At 42.8% G+C, this 14723-nt stretch overlaps 1 protein-coding gene across 1 annotated transcript in view; it reads left to right on the forward strand.

Annotated features, from left to right (window-relative positions):
- Positions 1 to 4348: 4348 nt before the first annotated feature.
- Marf1 (meiosis regulator and mRNA stability factor 1) overlaps positions 4349 to 14723 on the forward strand; it is a 53285-nt gene continuing 42910 nt past the window's right edge. The window contains exons 1-4 of the mRNA XM_057773816.1: positions 4349 to 4465; positions 10354 to 10555; positions 12098 to 12784; positions 13863 to 14034. Coding sequence (XP_057629799.1) covers positions 10415 to 10555; positions 12098 to 12784; positions 13863 to 14034 — 1000 coding nt within the window. The 5' untranslated portion in view covers positions 4349 to 4465; positions 10354 to 10414. The remainder of the gene's footprint in view (positions 4466 to 10353; positions 10556 to 12097; positions 12785 to 13862; positions 14035 to 14723) is intronic.

Consider the following 14723-nt stretch of genomic DNA (forward strand, 5'->3'; position numbering starts at 1 on the left):
AACCTTGAACTTTTGATAGTCTTGCCCACGTCCCGAGTTGGAATTATGGGTGTGGGTGTGTGCCAACTGGAGAATTTTATGAGGTGCTGGTGATGGAAGCATGGTTCCAGGCATGTTAGGCAAGTGCTCCTCCAACTGAATTGTCTTAGCCCTCTGTTGGTTTTGTTTGTGTGTTCGTTTTTTGTTTTTTTTCATATGTAGCCTAGGCTAGCCTCAAATTCCTGAGCATCTTGCTTCAGCCTTATTTTTTGCTGCGATCTTAGGCCTACCTAATTCTTGACAGCAAACAACCTAATTGTTCACTAATATATTTATTGAGTACTATTAGGTACAAGGTAATCTTACAACCCGGTGAATAAACCAAAAAATCTGATCTCAAAGGCTTAACACAGTAAAGATATACACAATTTCAGATGCCAAACTTTATTGCTTGATAGACTGGTGAGTCACAGAAAAGCATAATGATCTTACATTTTGGGGCAATGCTGGTCTTGAACCTAGAGCCTTGGCCATGTTAGGCAAGCACTGTACCAGTGAGCTATATCCCAGCCTCCTGTAGTTGTTTAAAAGATGAGAAAATAAAGCTACAGGAAATCCAGTAAGTTGCCAATGGTATTTTGATTTGTAGCTAACAAAAGGAGCTTTAGACTGCGGTGTTCTTTTGGTTTTGTTGTTGTTGTTGTACCCTTACAATGTTCTGCCCATTACACAAGTAAAGCTTCCTGTCTCCTATTAGGGTGACCTGTCTCTTAATTCTTTTGTGACTCCGCCATAGTTCCTTAAAAGAACTCAAAGGCACACACAGGAACCCCAGTGCCTATATCAAACAAACTGAAGAAGTGTGTTCTCGTTTATTTATTAACTTATGTGTGTGGATGTATGTATACCACATGCATGCCTGATGACTGCAGAAACCAGAGGAAACTAGGTTATGGGCCTCCATGTAGGTGCTGGGAACTGAACTTGGGTCTTCTGGAAGAGTAGGTAGTGCTCTTAACAGCTGAGCCATCTTTCCAGTAGCCCCACTCCCACCCCTCCCTCAGTGGTTTTCAGGAAACAATCAAATACCAATCATCTATCAAAGTGTTAAAGTTCAACAATCAGAAGTCCTCTTTGGATCACCTAACTAACATGCCCAATCAAAATATACTACGGCATCCTAGCCCATTCTAACACAGACTGCCCTTTTTCTCTTCTTAAAAACCACACATGCAGCCGGGCGGTGGTGGCGCACGCCTTTAATCCCAGCACTCGGGAGGCAGAGGCAAGCGGATCTCTGTGAGTTCGAGACCAGCCTGGTCTACAAGAGCTAGTTCCAGGACAGGCTCCAAAGCCACAGAGAAACCCTGTCTCGAAAAAAAAAAAAAAAAAAAAAAAAAACCCACACATGCAAGGCCATTTGCTGCCGTTTTTCTGCCTATAAAGGACCTTGCCGTGAAAACAAGTGTTTGGATGTGGTTTGTGCTTAATTTGAGGTCAGGGAGGGAACCCTTGATGTACGGAGGGGTGTGGTCTCCTTCTTGTGCTATGTGTGTGCAGTGCCCAGGGAGGACAAAAAAGGTGTCAGATCACCCTGGACTGGACTGGACACTCAGAATGAAATCACCACCAACACCCCATCCTTCAGAAGAGCTGTTGGCTATTTTTTCAGTCCTTGGCCTAGTTTGTAGAGAAAGTAGAGTCTTTTTGGTTGTGAAGCTCTCCAGCCCCAAATTGTGTGCTTTAAAAAGTACTTATGATTCTCATTTTATTAGGCCTTTCATTTAGTCTACCTGAGTGACTTGATTTCTTACAATACTTATTGACACTAGCCTACTTCTTGACTAGAAAACAATGTCAAGGGGCTGAAGAGATGGCTCAGCGGTTAAGAGTACTGACTGCTCTTCCAGAGGTCCTGAGTTCAATTCCCAGCAACCACATGATCTGGCCTACAGGCAGGATACTGTATAAATAAATAAATAAATAAATAAATAGAAAAAAATGTCAAGCAAAGTCAAGGAAAATGTCTTCCCTCTTTTATGTTTTGTGGCTAAAACTTGTTCAAATAATTAAACATCACAATTACTTTTTTCCCTTTTTTATATTTTTAGTTAATATTGTCAGTATTCAGAAATAGCTAGAATAAAATGGAGGCAAAAGAAACACCTACAAAAGAAACACCTACTTGTTTGAGACTTTGAAAATAAAAGCTATTCGGGCAGTGGTGGCGCATGCCTTTAATCCCAGCACTTGGGAGGCAGAGGCAGGCGGATCTCTGTGAGTTCGAGACCAGCCTGGTCTACAAGAGCTAGTTCCAGGACAGGCTCCAAAGCCACAGAGAAACCCTGTCTCGGAAATAAAAAAAAAAAAACAATAAATAAATAACTAAAAGCAAAACAAACAGCAACTAGAATCCTTTTTTATCAGTTTTAATTTTCCCTTGGAAAAATTCTGCCTACACACAGACACAATGTTGTTCTTAGCAATACAAACACCTTGGGTGTGCCTTCTGGAGAGTGCAGTAGAAATAAAGGATTCTTCAGTTACATGTCTGAACTCGCTCTCCTGAGCCAGGTTTACGGAAAGCTACATGGTCTTCATCCTACTTCAAGTAGAGCAGCGAAAGCATGGCATACCTGGAGACTCGGGAAGAAAAATGTTCCTGGCAATTATGCTTCCTAATTAGTTAGCAAATTTCATTTGTTGCTGGATTAAAGGCATCCGTTACCACACCCGGCTCCCTGGCAGACTTAAGTAGAAACTATTTAAAAGTACTACTCAGCCACCACATTCTAAACTGTGTCTACATTTAGTTAATAAATTTTTAACCTAATTTGCAACAGGAAATAGTAAACAGCTGGTGATTTCAGAAATTTCCCCCTCCTGAAAACATTAAACCAGGCATTGTGGCTCACACCTTTAAAGCTAGCAATTAGGAGGCAGAGGCAGGCAGATCTCTGAGTTCAAGACCAGCCTGGCCTACCGAGTGAGTTCCAGGACAGCCAGTGCTACCCAGAGAAACCCTGTTTCAAAAAGCAAAGAATAACAAAAAGCTCCAACTTATATTTAGGCCAAGTAAAAGTGAAGACTGTGAGGCTCAATTGGGAAGGGGAGCCAATACAGGGCATGGTTTAACCATTTAAAACTGAAAGTGTTGGGGCTGGAGAGATGACTTAGCGGTTAAGAGCACTTACTGCTCTTTCCGGTTGATCCTGGTTCATATTCCCAGCACCCATATGGTAGTTCACAATTTGGTTTTACCAAGTTTTTATAACTTTCATGTCTTCTTTTTCGTTCCCAACCTGTCACCTAAAAAGTGTTCATTTGAAACAAAGCACCAGGTTTATCCAAATGAAAAGTTTGCCAAACGAGACAAACGCCTCTACTCCTAGCACTGAGAAGGCAAGGGAACCCGACATCGAGGCCAGCTTGGTCTGAATGGCAAGTTCCAGGCCAACCAGGTTATACAAGTGAGATGCTATCTCCAAAAAGAAAAAAAAAATGGGTAGGTCATCATGTACTCTGTCGTTGGTGACAATATTCGGCAGTCTTGGCATGCAGTTTATCGACACCAGTTGGACGGACACTCGGTAGGAAGGACCTTGCAGAGCTCATTTGACAGGTTTTACTGTTCTTTCCCCAGTCGCCACTAGGTTGCACTATAAGATGTATTCTGCAACATACACAATTTAATTACTGCAAATAAAACAGGACTATCACGTGACGAGCCAGAACGTTAGAAAAGCCACCACAACGCTGTATTTCACAGAACTCTTGTCTCCTTCGTCTTACCCTCCAAGACCTTAAGAGCTGGACCCTAGCAAACCCCATTTGGCAGACTTTTCTCGTCTCCATCACATAAGTTCCCCAATTCTTCGCCTGGAGGCTCCATTCGACCTGGCATCATCAAGCCAGCGGGGAGGACTCCTAAACTAGGTGTTCGTGATAAAAAAAACCGGAGCCGTCCCGGGGAAAGACCCTATTTAGAGGTTTATCGGGAGGGGACTGAGCCTGACGAGGCTGCAGGGCCGCGAGGCCCCGCCCCCCCCAATTCCCATCGTGCCTCGCGCGAAGAAGACGGGAGGCGAGGGCGGGGCGGAAGAAAAGGGGAGAGACGAGGGAAGAGGTGGAGCTAAACCGAGGAATGGAAAAGCGGGAGGGGGGATGGGCGGGGCTAGAGGAACAAGGAACAGGGCTAGACGGGGCGGGAATGGGCGGGAAAGGGGCGTGGTTATAGGAGCGGAGCAGAGGAAGGACGTGGTAATTGGAAGACGGGGGGGGAGGGACGGAAAAAGGGGCGGGGCTAGTGGTCGAGAATCGTATGGGTTTTGCGACAGAGGAGGGGCGAAGCGGAAGCGGAAGTGGAGGGTGCGCTTGGCGGCGGCGGCGGGAGCTGCGGAGTCGGGAATCAAAACAAAGGGCCTGGGGGGCGGGGGGGGAAGGCGGCGGGGTCGGAATGTGAACGGAGAAGGAGCTGGCGGCTGAGGTGAGTCCTCTGTCAGTTCCGGGACTCTATTCGGGCGCTCGGGTTGTTCGGCCAGCAGCGCAGCTGGCCCGGGGACAGCGCTCTTTTCCCCAGACTGACGCTGCTGGGGTCCGGGACCCGCCAAAGGAACCGCGCGAAAAGATCGGTCTCCCAAACCATCCCGATGTCTTCCGGGGCGTTCGGCTCCCCGCCGGCGCCTGCTTCCCTGCTCGCTCCCTGGCCCTCCAGGTGTCAGCAACAACCTTTGCAGTCTGTGCAAAGTTAGAAAGTTGAGAGAAAAGGGACAGTGATGGAGTTGGGTCCCTTAGCTTGTTTGTTTTTTGTGTTTTGCAGCCCTCCAGAGCGGTCCGTCTCTTAGCAGCCTCTTTGGATTCAGCTTCAGTATCAGCCACTCCTCCCGTTAATTCTAGCACGAACGTGTTTGCCTTTAGAGTTTGCCAAACACTCTTTTGGTGTAACGAAGAGCTTTCTAGCTGTACTAGCCGTATCTTTTGGACTTTCCAGGATCCTCCTGTTTTGTATACAAGGAAACGATCAGCTAAATGGTCTTCCTTCACATTTAGTGAGCTCTACATTTGACCAGCGGTCATTTGTTAATAACTTGCGAGGCACAGTGGAGTGCTAGGTTCAGGGGATACAGCAGTGAATAAGAAAATAACAGTCAATATAGTCGTGGAATTTATATTCTAATGGGGGAGAAAAATAATAAAACACCAAATAAATAATGCCATTTTAGATAAAAGGTAGAAAAACAAAATGCACAGAACTGGTAAAATGGATTAACACAGTATGGGAGTTTGTGGCAGGGGGAGGCCATTTGAGAAATAATTCATCTCTTGTCACCAAACCACAAACCTTGGGTTAAAAAAGATAAGTTGCCCATAGCTACACAGATGGGGAGGTTGCCTTGGGGCCCAATGTGCATGCAGTGCGTTCTCAGCCTGTATCTAAGTTGCTCAAAGATAAAGAGAGTGGCAGAAGGGAAGACTCTCACATCAGGGCTTCCTTTGGCTAGCTCAGATATCTAATGGAACTAGGAATATCTGGGCAAATTTTAGAGTACAGGTCACTAATATTTTTCCTTATATTTATTTGTACTGAGAGTAATCTATCTATCTATATATATATCCTTTTATGTTGTGGAATATTAGTTGAAGATGTGTTTCATTTGTTTATGCTGTGGAACAGTTGTTTAATGATGCAAAGATATGATGCATTCTTTTATATTGCATTTGTTTAACTCTGTGAAGCTGTGTTACTTTGCCTGTCTGAAACACCTGATTGGTCTAAAAGAGAGCTGAATGGCCAATAGAAAGAGAGGAGAAAGGAAAGGTGGGGCTGGCAGACAGAATAAATAGGAAGAGAAATCTGGGGAGGGAGGCTGAAGGTGCAAGAGAATGAGAGGAGGACTTCAGGGGCCAGGTATACAGCAAGCCACAGAGTAAGAAGTAAAGAAAAGATATACAGAAATAGAGGTAGGTAAAGGTCAAAAGGTAGACTGGATAATTTAAGAAAAGCTGGCTAGAAATAAGCCAGGCTGAGGCCGGGCATTCATAAGAAAGAATAAGATTCCCTGTGTTTATTTGGGAGCTGGGTAGCCCCCAAAGTAAGAGTTAAAAAAAGTACTGACACCTATATATATTAATTTTAAACTTTTTTTGAGACAAAGTCTATGTAGCCCAGGCTGCTCTTCAACTTGCCAATATCTTCCTGTCTCTGCCTCCTGAGTGTTGGAATTGTAGATGTGTGCCAGTACTACTGATTCTTTGAGCATGTTGATGGCACCTTGGTGTAGTAGTAGAAAGAGGTAGGTGAGCCTTTTGACCTTAAGCTAGCTATGAGACTATTAAGTTTCTTGTTTCTCAGTGAATTGTTAGAAGTTGTAGTTCACTTGGCTTTGAAAAGGTCTGAGCATTCGAGGCCAGCCTGGTCTACAAGAGCTAGTTCCAGGACAGGCTCCAAAACCACAGAGAAACCCTGTCTCAAAAAACCAAAAAAAAAAAAAAAAAAGGTCTGAGCATGCTGAAATTATGAACAATGTGGGCATCAGAAGTTCTTATGAATAGGAGAGGGGCTTTTTGGATGATATACATCTTGGGTTTTTTGTTTGTTTGTTTGGTTTTGGTTTTTCTAGATAGGGTTTCTCTGTGTAGCTTTGGCTGTCCTGGAGATTGCTCTGTAGACCAAGCTGGCCTCGAACTCAAAGAGATCTGCCTGCCTCTGCCTCCTAAGTGCTGGGGTTGAAGGTGTGCATCACCACCACCTGGCACAACCTGGATTTAGTAATAAAAACACGTATTGTAATTCAAACAATGATAGCAGTTAACTTTGTCTCCAAATTATTTTCAACTGTGTACTAGGTTAATTCTGCTAATTCTGTCATTCAACAAATAATTATTTTGTGATTACCATAGAATAGGCCTCGGACTGGCACAAGATACAGTGGTGAAAATGGGCAGTGTGTGCATTTTTTAATTCATTTTCTATAATGCTGTGGCAGATAGAGACAGTGTACAAAGAAACAAACATCTTTTTCTTTCTTCCTACTTTCTCTTTCTTCTTTTCTCCCTCCCTCCCCCTCTTTTTGTCTGGGATTGAATCCAGAACCTTCCATATGCCACTAAGTTCCATACACCCCCCCAGCCTACAAACAGAAACTTAAATTTTATAGTTTCAGCACACTGGCTAAATAGTAAATATAAGAATATTGGGCTTTGTAACCAGATTATGCGGCAAAGACTCAAGTCTCAATTACAGTTCAAGTCAACCATAGATAATATTTAAATGAAGGCATATAGCTGTGCTCTAGTAAAACTTTATGGATACTAAAGTTTGAATTTCGTGTTTAAGAACACTTTTTCAGGAATTTAAAATATCCAAAATATATTTTTAGTTCACAGAACATTTCAATACAGGTGTGTAATCTCAGCATTTAAAAGACTGAGGTAAAAAAAAAAAGTTGTTAAAAGTTTGAGGCCAGCCTTCAAGATTACAGAATCATATCCTGTCCAAGAATCACTAGGTAGACATACACAAACATACACATGCATATAGGCAGCAAGCTGGCTTTGACTGGCAGACCATAGTTTAGTTCTTTATGTGATCAGTCCACCCAGACTTGACATACATTTTGAACCATTCTCCCCTCACCCTGTCACAGAGATGTAAAATCTCTTAGAAGCGTCTTATCGGAGATACAGCTGAAAGAAATTATTTTCTACATGCACAGATGAAATTTCTGCTAATCACTGAAAATGGCTACTGTGGTGAGGACTTACAATAAGGTTTGGTTGTTCTTACATTGCTAGCTTCATCTCTGCCCAATAAGTGTGCATTGGCTTTGCCTTTGTGTGCTAGGACCCTGAGTGTAGTCGTGTTGGGGTCAAGTACATCTGTGAGTTGTGTCTTTCTTAATTGCTGGATGTTTGGCGACCCAGTCTGTTACACTGCATTTTCATTATAAACAAACCAAAAAATCGATTGGATGACTTCTCTGGTACAATAGAATTCAAAGTCCTCAGAGGTCATTTAACTTGTCCTTTCTTTGCTCATACCAGGGGTATAGGAAAGTTAATACTGTGTTTTTTCTTTTTACTTACATTAGGTTCTCCTTACTGCTAACGTCTCTGCTTTCCTAAGCAGAATTTATAGGAAGAGATAGGAAAATTAAGAAAAACTGTAGGCCAGGTATGATGGTCCACACCTTAATCCCAATACTAGGGAGGCAGAGGCAGGCAGATAGATCTCTTGAGTTCAAGTCCAGCCTAAACTACATAGTTTAGGGACAGTCAGTGCTACAAGGAGGAGCATTGACTTGAAAAAACAAAGCAAATAGAGAAAAACTATAGAAAAAGTCTGCTTAGAGCCTAGAGGCTTATTTTGCCTGAGTGAAGAGGGGGAGTTCTACCGAGAGATGTGCAGAGGCCATGATTTGTCTCAAAAATAAATAAATCTATAGTCTATCTTCATGTATGAAGCTCTAGTGACTGAGGAGGTGGCTCAGTAGGTAAAGTGCTTGTTGCACAGGCACGAGGGCCTAAGTTCAGTCCTCAGCACCTCTGTTTTTAAAAGCTGGGTGAGGTAATAACATGTATTTGTAATCCCAGAGCTGGGGAGGGAGAGACAGGAGGATCTCCGTGTTCGCTGGACAGCCAGTCTAGCCAAACTGGTGTGCTCCAGGCCCAATGAGAACCCCTGTTCTAAAAAAAGGAGGAGGAAGAAGAAAAGGTAGTAGATTAGGGAAAACTCGAGACTGAGCTCTGACCTATACACACATGTAAGAGGATCCCTTTGACCTCCCTAATTTGCACACACAGAAAAAAAAAACTGGGATATGAGGAATGGCAGATAATAAATGGTTTGTGTGGTACATGTACATGTTCATGTAGGAGTGTATGCAGTTGCACATATGTAGATATATGTATAGAGTTGTATGCTGGGTATCTTCCTCATCGTTCTTTATTTAATTTTTAAAAAAAGATTTGTTTGTGTATTTTATGTATATGAGTACCCTATTTGTATGTACCTGCATACAAGGAAAGGGCATCAACTCCCATTATAGATGGTTGTCAGCCACCATATGGTTGCTGGGAATTGAACTCAGAACCTCTGGAAGAACTGCTGAGCCATCTTTCTAGCCCTCCTTTATTTAATTTTTTAAAAATTACATTTATTCATTGTGTGTGTATGTGTATATATGCATACATACCATAGCATAAATGTGGAGGTGTGAAGATAGCTGTGGGAGTCAGTTCTCTCTGATATGTTGGAGTGGAACTAAGGTTGGCAGGTTTGGAGGCAATCAATCACCTTTACTGATCTCTGTCACTGGCCCCTCTACCTTATTTTTTGAGGTAGTCTCAGTGAATCTGGAGTTGACTGATTTTTGCTGGGCAGAGTAGCCATTGAACTCTAGGGATCTGCCTGTTTCTGCCTCTCCCATGCTGGAGTTATGGTTGTATGCCTGTCTTTTATAAGAGTGCGATCTGAATTCTCATCCTTGTGTAGCAAATACTTTTCTTAGCTATCTCCCAGCCTCAGATCATAGATTTTATTTCTAAATCAATTTGTTTTGTTTTGTTTGTTTTTCGAGACAGTGTTTCTCTGTGTAACAGCCCTAGCAGTCCTGGAACTAGCTTTGTAGATGTCTCAGGCTGGCCTTGAACTCACAGAGATCCACCTGCCTCTGCTTCCTGACTGCTGGGATCAAAGGTGTGTGCCACCACTCTAAATCAAATTTAAATAGATAGAATTCAACCAAGTTTACCAAATTTTAGTATCCTGTAGTGAGCTGTGATATCCATGCTGCTTTTGTTCTTTAAGGTCTGAACATGAGAGCCATTGATTGTATTGTGAATACAGTTGTGATCTCATATATTAACATTATAAAATGTGTGCTTGTGTAAGAAGTAACATAGATGTTGACTTATGCACTTCCTGGTTTTGTATGTCAACTTGACACAAGGCAAAGTCATCAGAGGAAGGAGCCTTAGCTGAGGAAATGCCGCTGTGAGATCCACCTGTAAGGCATTTTCTCATTTAGTGATCAGTGGTGGAGGACCCAGCCCATGGTGGGTGGTTCCTTCACTGTGCTGCTGGTTCTGGGTTCTATAAGAAGGTAGGCTAAGCAAGGCATGGGAAGCAAGCCAGTAAGCAGCTTTCCTCTATGGCCTGCACATCACTTCCTACCTCTGGAATCCCGCCTTGTTTAAGTTCCTGTCCTGATTTATTTCAGCGATGAACAACAATGCTGAAGTGTAAACATTGCTTTTACTATGCAAGCTTTAGAATTTGGGGCTTTAATAAGAAATTTCCTCCCTAACTTGACTTTTGGTCATGGTATTTTGTCACAGCAATAGAAACCCTAACTAAGACAACTTTTTTAACAGGGTGGAAGAATGACGGAAAAGAAAGATGAAAGAATGTTGAACCACATTGTCTGGCTATGTGATGGAAGGGAACAGAACTGAGAACCCTTGCAGCAGAACACTTGGATGGCTTCACCAAGATAAGGATGCTAAGCCTTGGCTTTGGAAATTCTCTGGTTGCTTTTCTCGTCCGGATCAGACGTTGCCTCTTAATCCCCAAACGGTAACTATGTTCAAGATACAGCACGTTGTGAATAGATGATGGGTACATGTGACCTGAGGCAGTCTTTCTCCTGGCTGTATCACCTATGCACTATTATAGAATATTATAGATGATGGGTGCTGGTGACCTGGGGAGTCTTTCTCCTGCCTGTATCACCTATGCACTATTATGCACCATATCTGCACATTTTTATGATCACCTGCTGAACTCTGTATTTCTCTCTGGGTAACAGAAATTTTAATCATTTAAAATGGGGAGAAATTTGGTGTCTTCTTTTGTTTTTTTTGAGAGTGGTTTTCTCTGTAGCTTTGGAGCTCTTGTAGACCAGGTTGACCTCGAACTCACAGAGATCCACCTGCCTCTGCCTCCCGAGTGCTAGGATTAAAGGCATGCGCCACCACCACCTGGCTGGAAATTTGGTTTCTTATTAAAGCCCCAAATTCTAAAGCTTGCATATTAAAAACAATGAAAAGTTTAAAATAAATTGTATTTATAGCTTTCTTGAGTGAATTTGGCCTATGGCCTTGGAGGTAAGTTTTTCTTATATAGTCCAGGCTGGCTTTGAATTTGTAATCCTTCTGCCTTGGCCTCCCAAGTACAGAGTTACAGACAGGTGTGACCATTGTCCCTGACTCACCCTCTGGTTTTAAGTCTTGTAAATTAGAAAAGATTGACAATACCTTTTGTTCAGGATTTCTTATAGATGTTAAGTATATTCTTTCTTTTCATTTTTAGTGGTGCTGGCTGGGTTTTGAACCGAGAGTGGATAGTTCTAATCATTGTATCTTTGCACTGGCCACAGTATAAAGACTCCATGAAGGCTCTCAGCAGCACAGCTCAGTCACTTTGGGCAGGTGGCTAGCCTCATTCATGGTGTTTGGAATATCACTCTCCTCCTTTAAGGAGAACCCCACTAAAACCCTTTACTCACCACCTACAGGAATAAATAAAGGAAGCTGCTTGCTTATAAGCCCCCTTCCTTGAGTACTGTGACATCTTTGCATATCCCAGTTTTCTTTAGACAGCGCTTTGAAGCAAGAGAAAGTTATAATCCCTGAGGTATGAGTGGTTAACCTGGCTTGCTGAGCCATCTTAAGATTTTGACAGAAATAGCATTAATCTTAGTTGTATGTTTCTCTGTTCCCTTCCTGCAAGATCTCTAAAGATTGTCCCTGGTCTTAGCTGGATGTTGTTATATTATTTCAGTTATGATTGAGTGATGTAAAAAGAGTTGGGTTTGGAGAGATGGTTCAGAGGTAAGAGCACTGGCTGTTCTTCCAGAGGTTCAGAATTCAATTCCCAGTAACCACATGGTGACTCACAAACATCTATAATGAGATCTGATGCCCTCTTGTGGTGTCAGGTGTACAGGCAGGAGGAATATTGTATACATAGTAAATAAATAAATCTTTAAAAAAAGAAGTTAAATTTTATTTATTTAAAAAAAAAGAACATTGTTTTCTATTTTTTTAACACAGTAGTATATGAGAGAAAAAATACAGTAGTCTCCAAAAATTGACTTGTGTTTTGATCTCTCCTCAGAAAGAGTACATGGAGAACAGGAACGCTGCTGTGGAGTTAAAGGATATACCATCTCCTCTTCATGTTGGCTCTAAACTTTTCCCAGCAGTCCCACTTCCTGATATTCATTCCCTTCAGCAACCAAAAGTACAGCTCTCAGCTGTTCCCAAAGTAAGCTGCTGTGTTCATTGCCCTAATGAACCCCCCACTTCGCCCATGCGTTTTGGTGGTGGTGGTGGCAGTAGTGGAGGCTCTGGGAGCTTGATTCACACGGGCTCACTCTTAGACTCACCAAGCACCAGGACAGTCACGTGTCAAGTAGGGTCAGGGTTTGCTTTCCAGTCTGTGTCTTCACTGCAGAATGCCTCTGCTAGGAACAACTTGGTGGGCCTTGCGAATGACTTTCCCAGCATGTGTGTAGAGAGTAGCCTACCTTCCTGCAAGCATCTACCATGTTGTGGGAAGGTCCATTTTCAGTCGTGTCATAGTAACATACACAAGCTGCATCAGTTCCCGACTCTCCAGGGCTGCACCTCTGCTGGCTATTTCCCCTGTTCTGATTTCCCGAGTGGGGCTCGTGGGCGTTTGGAAGATCGCCTTTCCCAGTCAGAGCTTACACCTCACTTGTGCACCAACTCTCTTCACCTAAATGTGGCACCTCCAGTCTGTTTAAAGGGCTCACTTTACTGTGAAGACTGTCTAAACAAGGTATGTATCTTTTATTCTTTATCTTGGGGCCAGATAATAAGGTTTGAGGTTCTATTTATTTTTTTTTTAATTTTATTTATTTATTTATTTTTTGGTTTTTCGAGGCAGGGTTTCTCTGTGGCTTTGGAGCCTGTCCTGGAACTAGCTCTGTAGACCAGGCTGGTCTCGAACTCACAGAGATCCGCCTGCCTCTGCCTCCCAAGTGCTGGGATTAAAGGCGTGCGCCACCATCGCCCGGCCCTGAGGTTCTATTTAGAAATGGCTTTATCTTGCCATGTCTTTACTGTGCATAGTGTTGAAGATTCTTATGGTGTAGATCACGCTCCATTCATCTGATACTGAAAGATGCAAAGGGTAAAATGGGAGAGCATCCAGAAAAGTGCAGTGGAGTTAGGTGTGCAGCTTGTGCCTTTAGAGCCTCTGGTCATGAGAAAGCCATGTCCTACAGGACAGTTTTTTTTTTTTTTTTTTTTGGTTTTTCGAGACAGGGTTTCTCTGTGGCTTTGGAGCCTGTCCTGGAACTAGCTCTGTAGACCAGGCTGGTCTCGAACTCACAGAGATCCGCCTGCCTCTGCCTCCCGAGTGCTGGGATTAAAGGCGTGCGCCACCATCGCCCGGCTTCCTACAGGACAGTTTTGTTTGCAGAGTCTGTTACCTGTTTCGTTTTTCTCTAGGACAGAGTTGGTCGAGTTCTTATAACTTAAACTCAGCTTCTACACTCACCCTTTCATGGCAGAACAGTAACTATACATTGTTTCTTTGTAATATGAGGAACGTGAAACCTGGTCTCTTTCACACAAATGTTCAAAGGAAGGTTTTTCTGCCATTTATGGGAGCTGCATTCAAGGTCTCCTTCATAGCATATGCATGTCCAGGTTGAAAGGACTCAGGTCTCTGATCATTTCAAGTTGCTTTTCAGTTGAGACTGGGTTGGTAGCTGGTAGTTCTGCTAAAGATTATTTGAAAATACAATTTATCAGAGGCTATTGGGTAGGAGGATAAAAAGCTTAGGATGGTGTTTTCAGTTATATCTGAGTTATTTATTGATGTGCCTAAAACGTCTTCGTTTACAAAACAGCCAGGAAGAAATAGTATAGTTGATGCTGCTAAAATCTGGCCGAATATACCACCTCCAAGTACTCAGTCTGCACCTGGAGCTATCCCTCTGTGTAATGGCTGTGGAACAAAAGGGATGGAGAAGGAGACCTCACTGTTGTCAACCAGTCTAGGCAAAGCTGCTTCAAAATTTGGTAAATGATGTAACATAAAAGAGTGTATTTAAGTCTTTTTTTCCAACGTTTATTTCTATTTTATGTGTATGAGTGTTTTGTATGCATGTATGTAAGTGTACTTATGTGTGCCTGGTGTTTGTAGAGGCCAGAAGAGGGCACTGGATCCCCTGGAAGTGGAGTTACTGAAGGTTGTCAGCCATCATGTGTATGCTAGGGACTGAATGAACCCTTGTCCTCTGCAAGAGCAGCAGAGTGTTCTTTACTGCTTGAGCCATCTATAGCTTCCATTTGAGTTGTTTTCAATATCTGACACAAATGTATTTACTTGCCTATAAAAATTTCCTTGTGATACTAGGGGTGCATTTGCATTTCGAAGTGTATGTGAGTCCTCTTTTCCCTCTCTTGGCAAGAATCTTTGTGATTATAGGCCTTCATGTTAAACTGATGCTGTTTGAGACCAGAATCTGTATAGGAAGAGGAATGTATCGGAGAGATTAAGTGCTGTAGGAGACTTGGACTCACTTAGGTTTGTGTTTAATGTTTTTGAGACGGTCTTTCTATGTAGCCCTGACTGTTCACTCTGGTGGTCTCTTTAATGTTCTTTCATACTCAGCAGGCAGACAAGCCTGCACTGAGGTAGAGGCAGGTCAAGGGTCCTCAGCATCCACTCAGTTTCTGGTCATCATTGCACCACTTATTTTTTTATT

The sequence above is a fragment of the Chionomys nivalis genome, chromosome 7 (genome assembly GCF_950005125.1).
Source record: "Chionomys nivalis chromosome 7, mChiNiv1.1, whole genome shotgun sequence".
Classification (NCBI taxonomy): Eukaryota; Metazoa; Chordata; class Mammalia; order Rodentia; family Cricetidae; genus Chionomys; species Chionomys nivalis.